The following is a 10,673-nucleotide window of genomic DNA, read 5'->3' as shown; positions in this document are numbered from 1 at the left end:
AGTTCAGGTCAGCTGCCCCGGCTATGCTCCCTCCCAGCTTCTGGTACACCTGCTTGCTGGCAGAGCATGGAAACTGAAAAATCCTTGACTTAAGATAAGCACTACTTAGCAACAACTAAAACATCAGCGTGTTATCAACAGTATTCTCACACTAAATCCAAAACACAGCACTGTACCAGCTACTAGGAAGAAAATTAACTCTATCGCAGCCGAAACCAGGACAGAGCCATAACTGAATCATTAAGTGGATAGGAGTAATGAAACAGTTTTGCTTGCACCAAGTTTTCAGTGCTGGAGAGGCCTCTGGGGAAACCCTCAACATGAATACAGTATGTTAGATACACAGCAGATTTTTTTTTCCTGGAGGACCCACCCAGAGCTTTATTATTTAGAATGCTAGCAAAACTAGCATTCTAGTATGCAAAAGCAGTGCAATTTGTATAGTAAGTAGCATGGAAAAATATTTGACAGGAAGAAAACCAGCTAGCACACAGATATAAAATAAGCCCTGCTTTGCTTTTCATACTCACCAGTGAAAATCAGAAGAAAGACTACTCAAATCAATGGAATGACATTTATGATGTATCATCGTGGTAATGTAAGCAAATCCTTTGTGTATGTCTGTGAAGGGGAGGAGGGCAAGGAATGGAAGACTACTGTTTTATCTTATACATGCGCATGTAGTAGCTAAAGGAAAGGTTTGGCATATGAATACAGACCGGTGATGAACAAGTTGCATTTATGTTGCATAGCCACTGAACTCCAGATTGGTGTAGAGCATACAATTTTTTTTGTGTACATCCATTTGCTAGGTTCAGGCTAGCATCTAATCCTCTGGACATTCCCAGAGGAGTTAGACTTCTTTACATTTGAGGTGAATTTGGCTTGGCAATGGCAATGCACCATGTTACTAATTCTAATCCTCTCCTTCAAGAGCTTTGTGTTTCAACTGTGAAAAAATCACTGCTCCATAATACTTGTTTTAATCAACGAAGCAGAATGCAATAAATAAATACCACTCTGTAGTTTAAAATCTGAATTTAGGATTTTCAAAGCACTACCAGATCAAAACTTTAACAGTATTTAACTGTCTGCAGATGAATATAAGTGCCAAATTCTAGTTGTAATTGATTTAGGAGCAAAAAAGAAGCCAATAACTGATGTGTTAAAGTCAATGGAGCTATGCAGCTTTGCACTAGCCAATGAATTGACTTTATACATTTTGTATTAATACTTGTACAATTAGGTAGTGGAGGTGGTTGCTTATGGTGGTGTAAAACTTTTTATCTTTGATGAGAAGCAAAATTTTAAAATAATAATATTAATAATAAAAACAAATTGGAGGAAAAAAGTTATGAATAGGGAACCTCAATCTATTCTTTGTATTAAGAAATATGGCATCTATAAGGAGCAATGCCAAGTAGTCTTCAAGCATTAAAAGGTCTCTCTTGTTATGAGAGCAACCAAAGGCAAATAAGCATTCCAGAAAATGGTACACGATGACTCTTACTGCATTAGTTTCTTACTTAGGATGCAAGTGCTAATAATGCCTTCTTTAGCTTCAGAACAGTGAAGGAACAGAGGCACCTGTCCAGTTGGACCACATAATGTCCAATTTCCTTCATGCTTATGCTAGTATCAAGTTAAACCATCAGGGCCATATAGCTGTAATTCACCCCAGTCCTAGTGGGAGCTTCCTTAATAGGAAAGGCTGGGATGCAGTGTACAGGTGAGTGCATCCTGCAGTCCCAGTGAGTTCCTGGCTGCTGCTGTTACCTGGACACTGCTTTCAAGGCTGGAGGCACCTGACCCTGCCTGATCTAGAACAGTAAGCTGAGATAGTCTTATGAATGCAAAGAAACCCTCTATAGCCTAAGAAATGAGCCAAGGAGTCATGGCTGGATGCTAGACCTTGCAAACTGAGCTAAGAGATGGAAGGGAAGGAGCAGATCTTCTGGTGCTAATTTCACAAAGGCTGCTATGCTGATAACTACTTGGCTTGGCTTTGCATCAGCTTAATTAAGTGTGCTCCTCAATACGTTGATCTCTGAATTTATGTCATTCCTTTTTTCTTCCTAACTTGAGAAATTTGAAGGCAACCATAAGTCTGCACACATGAGCCTTGCACACACTCCCCAAATACATTTTCTTCATGCGATCATGTTAGAAGCAGCAGAGAATGTGCAAGTTCATCAGACTGTGCTCACTCTCCTCTTTGATTTTCTTTAAGTTAGCTTCTCCTGCTTTCCCCTAATGTAGGTCCGATAGTAGAAGTGTAGGAAGAGAGCAATGAGGCTGAGAATGTAGAGGAAGACTGCAGTGTTGAAGCCATCAGGGAATGGGCATTCTGTGAAGAGGTTGTAGGAAGAATGAGCAGCAATGGCTACAAACTGGCACTGGAAGAGGGGGAAAAAAGAAGCAGCCAGATTAGGGAACCTACATGAGACATACCTCAACTGACCATTAGGGCCATCATAAAGAGTATCACAACATACTAGTAGTGTCCTCAACCCAAAGTATCACCTGCTTGCCTCTCATGACATCCCTGAAAACCTTGTCTTTCAAGCCCAACAGTGTTTTCCCAACATGAAAGGGTGTCACATGTCCACCAAACATTAAGGCTTGCCCACTGCTGCAGGGAGCAGGTTTGGAATCCAGCCTCTCCTGCCTAGGAGCAGACCACTGCCCTTGTGCCATTTCTCTGCCACAGACCAGTAACTGAGATCTTGGAATATGGAAACTAAAGGTGGGAGACTCCTCTCTCCCAGTGGTAATTAGATTATTATACCCATAATGATTTTGATTTGCATTTTAGCTTACAGAGAGAAACTACAGATACTACTTTTATTCATTTAAACATTAATCCTTTTTTTTTATATTTTACTAAGTCACCTGTCTCAATACCCTGAAGCAATGAGTTCTACCTACCAAAAGTATGTTAAATAAATACTCATTTTCTGTGCTATATTTTGCATTACAAATACCTTTTCATTTCATGCAATGCTTTCTTGTTCTGCTTTCACCATTCAGGATAAGTAAGAATTCTGGACCAGCCTTCAGTGCACCACTATTTTATGTATACCCTAGCTCTTCTTCCTCTTCTCTGGTAACTGCATACTTTTTGTTTGCATAATGTCTCTTTGTGTGGAATTAACTCTTGCACATGCTTAACTATAATTATTGTCCTTGTCTGGAACATTGTTTTTATGCTGTATCTTTGAAAAACCACAGGGTTGTCAGGATTTGTCACCTCTTCAGAGATGAGGGAAAGAAAATCCAAAGGGATTCTCTACAGAAAGAGTAAAACTCACATATTTTTCTTTAACTCACCTCTGTTTGCCTGCAGTTAGACATACTCTTCCTTTTTGAAGAAACAGAATGAAGGCTGTCCAATCTCCTGCCCTACCAAGAACCCAAAGTTTCCCCAAGTTACTGCCCCACACCTCTCAAAATCAAGCTGTGTTTTCAGGGCTCCAGAGGGGAAAAGGCTGCCATATACAACAGAAAAGGGAGAAATCTAATTGTTAATTTTTCTCTCTCCTTCCCATTACAAAGGTGGGGGCTTATTAGTTCATATGGTCACTGAAGGCCTCATGCTAGTTTTCTGAGAGTACCATTCAGAGCAGGTCACCAATCAGTTCACCTCTCATAATGGTACATGAGGACACCTAAGGACATGGTGATTTCCATAGGCAGCAAACAGAAAGACTTGAGCCAGTGAGGGGACAGAGACAGACAGCTGGGGCCATCACACCCGACACACGGAAGTGCAGACATGAACACATGGAACTAATTACCAGCTGCATGATGGTTAGGTAACGCTTCCACCATAGGTAACAGTGCATCTGTGGTCCCAGGCTGGCCAGGGCGTAATAGCCATACATGAAGATGTGTACAAAGGAGTTTAGCATCCCAATAAAGAAGGCTGAGGAGTAAAGAAGTCAGGATGAATAAGACACACAAACCATTCAAGACTAACCCTGTGATGAGCTCACAGCCACTATGATGACGCTTTCAAAATACATCATATCACCCCTATGCATGAACCTTCAATCCAGACTCCACCTAGGAAGCATGTCATATCCTTCCTTCTCCTTTCAGCATATATCCATCCCATATCTAGTGTTCAGAGACAGAGAAGAGCTTCAAAGGCGGAGGAGAGAATTCTTGATCTTCTGACCTAAGCATTTCATACCATTCTGGTGTCAAGGCCATGCAGCCAAAATGGCTTCCCAAAAAAGAATACCCCAGCATCTTGTATAAGGCCTACCTATAGTGGCCTATTACTTAGATGCTTCTCCTTCGATGGAGCAAAAAGGAGAAGCAGTCTGGATACAGACCAGAAACGGAGTGAGGACTAGGCTGGACACAGTCAGAGCAGGAAATGGAGAGCCAGAACCTGGGCTGCTGCACTAGGCCCAGCTGAATGGGGAGCGAGGGAGTGCTGGTCTGGGTGGAGATATACAGGTTTCTGTTTGGACACATTCTGTTGTCACATTCTCATTCTGGATGAGGCAGTGAATATAGCAGTCTGAATAGCCCAAAGAGCTGAGCAGATGGTATCAACTGAAACACACATATTTTTCACACCTTTGGAAGTAGGTGAGCTTCCTACCTGCCCATCAGCCCATCTGCACTGTTTATGCTATCTCCAAAGAAAAACTGAAACACAAGGTGTCTGCGGAAGCATACCTTGTCCTCCAGGCACATATTTGACCCCTGACCACCAGTTGAACAGCATAGTGCCATGATGGTACACATGCAGAAAAGTCACCTGTTCTTGTTTCTTGCGCAGAATAAAGAAAACCTGAAAGAAGCCAGACAAAGGAAAATCTTGAGTTGATGTGTTTAGACAAAAGATTTCACACTAAAAAGTGATAAAAATAATTAATGATGATTCTGAATCTGCCAAACCCTTTTCCTCTGCTGTTGATAAAAGGTGGAGATGTTCAACACATGCAATAGATCTTATATTATCTGGAACGGGGATGAACTGGAAGGCAGAATTTCTTCCACAGAGACCCAACTATTTTCACCTTTGGATTCATGTCCCAAGGTCCAAAGAGGACACATCCGAGACTCTGACTGAGCTTCCATACAATTTGCAGCTTCTTGGGTCTGGTCCTTTTCAGGACATAGATCAGATGTTTACTGGTACCAGACTGATCCACAGAAAAAGTGCTGCGTTGAATGCCCAAACCTTTCTGGAATTTGCGTTAGTAAAGAGAACGGTTTTGGCAGATGAATATGTGTCAGGTCACTGTATTTCAGCGTGCACATGCACACACACATAACAAAATGTGAATCTGCTTTTCAGGGACTCCGGACAGGCAAAAAGTTGCTTTTGTTGCTGATGAAAACAGAGAGAGGTTTGGTCAACCCACTGGCAATAGGCCTAGGAGGGCTCCACACGCTGATTCACTTTTCAGACAGTGTGTTGTCAACTTATACCCCAAAGAGCACTAGATTGTGAAGTCTTAGGCTAGGATACAGCTTACTCCTGCTGAGCAAGCAGAGAGGTGGGATTCCCTTGTTAGCTCAGTCATTTAGTTAGTTCATTTATAATATAGGAGTAGACCTGAAGACAAGCTATCAAATGGTGCTGTCTTCAGGTGAACTTTCAATTTTACATGGGACACAAACCTTTAAGCCACAACTTTGGGATAATCTGTGGTAGCAAAAATACCAGGACACAAACTTGTACATTTGCAGTTTCTTTACTGCCCAACTAACCACTATTATTCAGCCAGATAGGCAATGGCAGATCCTGTCGGGCAGCATTAATCAACTGGTAGCTAAGATTTTGGGGGACCATCTGGCAATAGCCAAGGTTAAAGCTTCTCCCCTAGCACTGTGGTTAGGAGGGAATGCCCACCCACAGGAAGGGTGTTGGGGAGTGAACGTCTGCAGCCTCTGGGACAGAGACAGGCAAACTGGACAGTTGTGATTCTTTTCTTCTGGAAAGGAGCTTTTGAGGAAGCCTAGCAGTATGATATCCAGTAGTGGTGCTGGACTCTTGCAGGCCAAACACTGTCAAAAACCAGCATGCTGAAGCTGAGCCCTCTTCTTTAACAGTATCAGCCTTATTCCCACAAACAGGCAGAGCAGAACACATGAAAACAGCATTTACTGAAAAGCATCAACCAAATCAATACAGGATCAACCGAGGACATTAGCTTTTGGCACCCTGCCCCTTTCTGACAAGGAAGTGATTTATTTACAGCACCAATCCTGCTATGGAGCTGAGTGGAGCCCTCCTTACCGTATCAAGCAGCTCGATGACTTTGGAGAAGAAGAACCACCAACACACTCTTGCCATCTGCTGGGCAGCACAAGGAAACGCTGTGAGACCTCAAAGCAGAATCACTGCTCAGTCTTACTGCCTGAGATTTTCAGCTATGCACTATGTGAACGCTGCCCACCTGGGATCGACAGCAAAGGGGAAAAACTAAGGGGCTCTTTTATAGCTGTTGCTTTTCTTCCTTTTTTTTTTGTTGATCTGGGGGGAAGAAAGGCATTCAGGTTGCTTTGGCCGTCAGATGATTGGTTTGCTAAGTTGCTTGCTCTTTGATGAGGCAAGGGTGAGCTGCTCAGAAACTGTTTCTAGCCTGATGGCAAGTATCTGAAAAACTAAAAAGATAATATCCATGCTTGCATCTGTTCAAAGCCTGGTTATATCTGGAAGCAAAGCATAATAGCTCTGAATTCAAACAGAAAAAACTCATGCCGTATTTTGGAAAGCTGAAGCTGGTGGCACCCAACCCCCCCATGATCACCAGACAAGGAATAGTTTTTGCCAAATCCCCCTGCTAAAAGAAATGTTGAGTAAGATTTATGTCATGCAAAGTTAAGGATACAAAAATTGGTTTTCTTGTTGATAGTGATCACTCAGAATCCTTATATAGTCAATGGAAAGAGTCACATATTTCAGAGGTGATTTGCAATATCTATACTAGACATCAATCTTCAGATAGTAGGATCACCCTCTCTCTAGTGATCAAAGAGGGAACTTAGATGGCTATGTTGACAGAGGTGATTAATTTATAGAGAACTAAAGCAAAGTGCAACTGTTGAAGCGGACAATTTAGTGAAACAGATTTACAAGCAACAAACTGGAGTAAAAGCCTTCTTAGGCATGCAAATTGCTATTTATGAGCAAAACAATCTGCATACCCACGGGAGGAGCAGGGCCTAAGGCAAGCTTTGTATAGAACTGTACCCTCATTCCTAGTTCACTTCGGCTGTAATCCACTGGCTGGCACAGGTAGCTATAGTTGTCCAAGATTGAAGTTACCAGAAACTGAAACAAAAGAAAACAGTAGAGATCCATTTTCTGTTCAATGCCATCTGTTCCAAAGAGATGTGCATATTAATGCTAAGGTAATAGGGTCTCAATCTAGTACTCACAGAAAATCCATGTAATTTATACAGCTCAGCAAATAGTAAAAAACTAAAACAAAGTACTTCACATCCTTGTTGGAATCCGAAAAAGAAAATTCGGTCTGGGCATATTTGTAACTCTTTATGTAATCACTGGAGTGCTCAAAAATGCTTCAGCAGGAATAGTGAATTCTAGGCTTCAGAGTCTCTCTGAAAATACACTGTTTTCCTTTGCAAAGATCCCATACATTTTTGTTTTGGCTGGTTGCATGTGCCTATTAATTGGAAAGCCAAAAACTGGACCAAGTAACCAGTATAACTGAACAACCAAGCACAGACAAGCAATTTTCATACCTGTCCTCAGATTGAGTAGTATGTGCTCAAAAAAATTGCAATTTGCTTTAACTAAATGTATCAATCACGTTATAAACTAAAAGGGCAAATTTGTTGACATCAAAATGTTTTTCAAACTTATTCAGCCATGTTCCCTTGAAGAGTTTTCAGTGGCCTGTATAAACTAGGGAAAGGCTTGTAGAAAGGTTTATGCATTGAGAACAAGCAGAAAACAATGATGTCATCAATACTCTTGGCAGCAGAAAGCTGCAGTGTGCTTGGCACTCTTGGAGAGGACTGCGTAAGTCTGGAAAAGCAGTTCTCATTCTCAGAGACAGGTCCCTCACCAGCCAGGCCCACAACAAAATGAGGAGGTTCCATGTCCTCCATACGCTGTGTCTACCAGGGAGATTTCAACTTTCAACTCGTTCATTCAGGCATCTTTCAATGTTAATTTTATGAATGGGAGGAAGACTGAGAAATGGGAGGAAATGAGGTATGCTTTGGAAATAACAGGGCAATACTGCTCCTCCTGTGGCAAAAAGTAGAGGTGTCCAAGTTGGCTCCCACTCCCTCCATTAGAGCCCGTCAGCAAAAGCTGTTGAAATGGCTCTGGCTTTCAAACACTTCCCAGATGCTTACCTAGGAGCCAATCCTGTCTCCTCACCTCATAAAACATGTAGCTTGATAATGTCATCATGGCGAGATTGTAGGCAATCAGCAGGCCTCGCAGCTTCAGTGGTTTCCGCTTACGCATGTAGAAGGGCCCCAGTGCCACGACAAAGAGGTAGAAGGCAAAGAGAAGTGTGACTGGAAGCGGAGAGTGCACCAGGGGCCACGGATCTGTCCTTGGATCTGAAAAGCAAAACAAGCAGCCAAAGCTGGCATACCCCATACACTGTACGGAAGATATATTTAATTACTTCCCTTCGGCATGCTCTCTGCGGCGTGCTCTCTGGCAAAAAGAAAACTGGTATCTCGTGTGTCTGTACAAAGCAGTACCACAGTCCTTCTCCTACCCTGGAGCTCCACGTGCCAGACTCTGCTAAAAGGCTTTAGCACAACATTTGAGTTGGGACTGCAGTACCTAGAAGACTGCTCTGCTGAGCACCAGCCTTCTGCAGCACAGTAGTGAACAGACATTTCCTGTCATGAGCTGGACTCCTCATCACCGGCTGCAAGACTGTCCCCACTACTGAAAGAAGTAGTTCCAAGACATGCAGCAGGGATGCACAGGAACAAACCAAACAGTTCCTGGATCTTCAGGAGTGTAAATCTTTACAGCTAAATGATAAATAGTTTCAATGACTGCTGCTATTTCCTTCCTGCCCCACAATGCTCAGGACATCTGAAATTCTCCATCCCTTCATTTTTATATCTACTTATAGGGTAGACTCTTTTAAAAGCATGCCATTCCACTGGAAAATGACAAAATACTACTCCCTGCTAAAACTGCTCTTCAGTCCTTCGGGAAAGGGAAGCTCAACAGATTTTCTGTCATGCCACCTCCTCCTAATCTTGCCTCATCCCTGACGCACAGAAATGCAGGATACATTATATCTGCAAAAACATCCTAGTTCCCCATTCATGCTTTCCTCTCCTATTCCCAATGTGGTAAGTGCTCTGCTAAACTCCCTCAGCATCTCCCTTTGCTTCCTGACCTGCCAGTCCCAAGCCCCAGACCCCTCTCACTATTCTAGCTTCAGGATCCTTGCAGAAGTCCTCTATTGAATTTTAGTCCTTGGCTCACTGGTGAGCCCGTGGGCCTCAGGTTATTTTTATAAAACACCGTCCCTGTCCACACGACTCTGTTAATTCCCATCCCTTCTAAACCTCCCAATCTTTTACTATTCCTGTTATGGGCTGTGTCAAGAGCTCTTTGATATTCCACTTCTGGATTTAACAGTCTGTCAGAAGTTCTGAATCCCAATTTAGACTCTCTCCTGAAACATTTACAGCCTGAGTACTATGTCCCACGTCCTTCTCCTATCAGAGCCACCACGTCGGCTTGCCATTCCACCTTCATGCCATTTTGTGGCTTTTCCTTACATTTAACTCCGGGGATCCAACAGAGCCTTGTGGGACCAAACTGGACCTGCAGAACCTCTAGCTATTGAAGATCTGAAGTCTCCTAACTGCAAAATGTCAAATCTCAAACACTGAGGAGTGGTTTCTGTCAATATTTCATTTGATAATAGGTTTTACTAGCTTCATAAGGAGTTTAAACCTCAAAGTATTAACTCTTTGGTCTACTAAGCTTTCATATGACACATGAATATGCATTTTTAAAAATTCACTTTCTTTAATGTTCCAGACTTAACAGGCAATCCTGAGCACATACTGCTCATCATCCTGTCAGAGCCTGTTGTATAGTGAACAGAAAGTTGCTGAGAATTCCCCACTATGGGCAGGGGAAATCCCCCATCCCTTCAATCCTCACTGTGATCCAGCTGGAGTGTCCCTGAGTTATGTTTCAAGACTTAAAAGAAGTTCATGATCATGGGGAAGGAAAAGGAAAATCTGCCTAGTGAAAAAAATGTGGGCTCATATGAGGATCATGTTCCTTCTAGGTTTGTTCTTCATGATCATGCTATTTATGCGGAAATTCCTATTTAAGACAGCATCTCTACCTACCTCCACTTTCAAGGACCCAGTTGTAGAATTTCTGAGTTTTCTGCCAAGTTGAAGCCATCACAAGTTCTGGAAAGAAATTAAGATTAGCATCCCCAGGATCAGATTAACCCCATTTATCCTAGACTTAACTGAGTCCTGAATAAGGAAGCTCCTTAGACAAAGGCTCAGTACTACAGCTAATGAAAAGAGAATAGTTTGCTCTCTGTAGAAATTGAAATTTTGGACCAGGATTAGAGTCATGTTTAAAAAAGGAAGGAAGAGAACCCCCCCTGTAATGATTAGCTATTTAACGTCTGTTTCCAGATTTTGATATTTTGTTGACGTTT

The 10,673-nt window shown here is 42.4% G+C and overlaps 1 protein-coding gene across 1 annotated transcript; it reads right to left on the bottom strand.

Moving 5' to 3' along the window:
* Positions 1-2,225: 2,225 nt before the first annotated feature.
* On the bottom strand, positions 2,226-10,405 carry LOC127029033 (elongation of very long chain fatty acids protein 4-like). Its single transcript, XM_050914700.1, has 7 exons — positions 10,348-10,405; positions 8,381-8,568; positions 7,220-7,300; positions 6,263-6,319; positions 4,693-4,807; positions 3,798-3,925; positions 2,226-2,396 (listed from the first exon to the last, which is right to left on the bottom strand). The coding sequence occupies exons 1-7, from the start codon at positions 10,403-10,405 to the stop codon at positions 2,226-2,228; spliced, it is 798 nt and encodes a 265-aa protein (XP_050770657.1).
* Positions 10,406-10,673: the final 268 nt, after the last annotated feature.

Source organism: Gymnogyps californianus, chromosome 1, assembly GCF_018139145.2.
Source record: "Gymnogyps californianus isolate 813 chromosome 1, ASM1813914v2, whole genome shotgun sequence".
NCBI classification, from domain to species: domain Eukaryota; kingdom Metazoa; phylum Chordata; class Aves; order Accipitriformes; family Cathartidae; genus Gymnogyps; species Gymnogyps californianus.
Note: the sequence above shows the minus strand (reverse complement) of the source record. Positions and strands in the feature narration are given on the sequence as shown.

Bases quoted from the DNA above. Each gene is read 5' to 3' on its own strand.
- LOC127029033 (XM_050914700.1), bottom strand. From the start codon at position 10,405: ATGGCTTCAACTTGGCAGAAAACTCAGAAATTCTACAACTGGGTCCTT. The intron at 7,301-8,380 runs GTGAGGAGACAG...CTTTTGTTTCAG, and splicing joins CAAGCTACATGTTTTATGAG to TTTCTGGTAACTTCAATCTT. The intron at 3,926-4,692 runs GTATGCTTCCGC...TTTACTCCTCAG, and splicing joins ATATGTGCCTGGAGGACAAG to CCTTCTTTATTGGGATGCTA.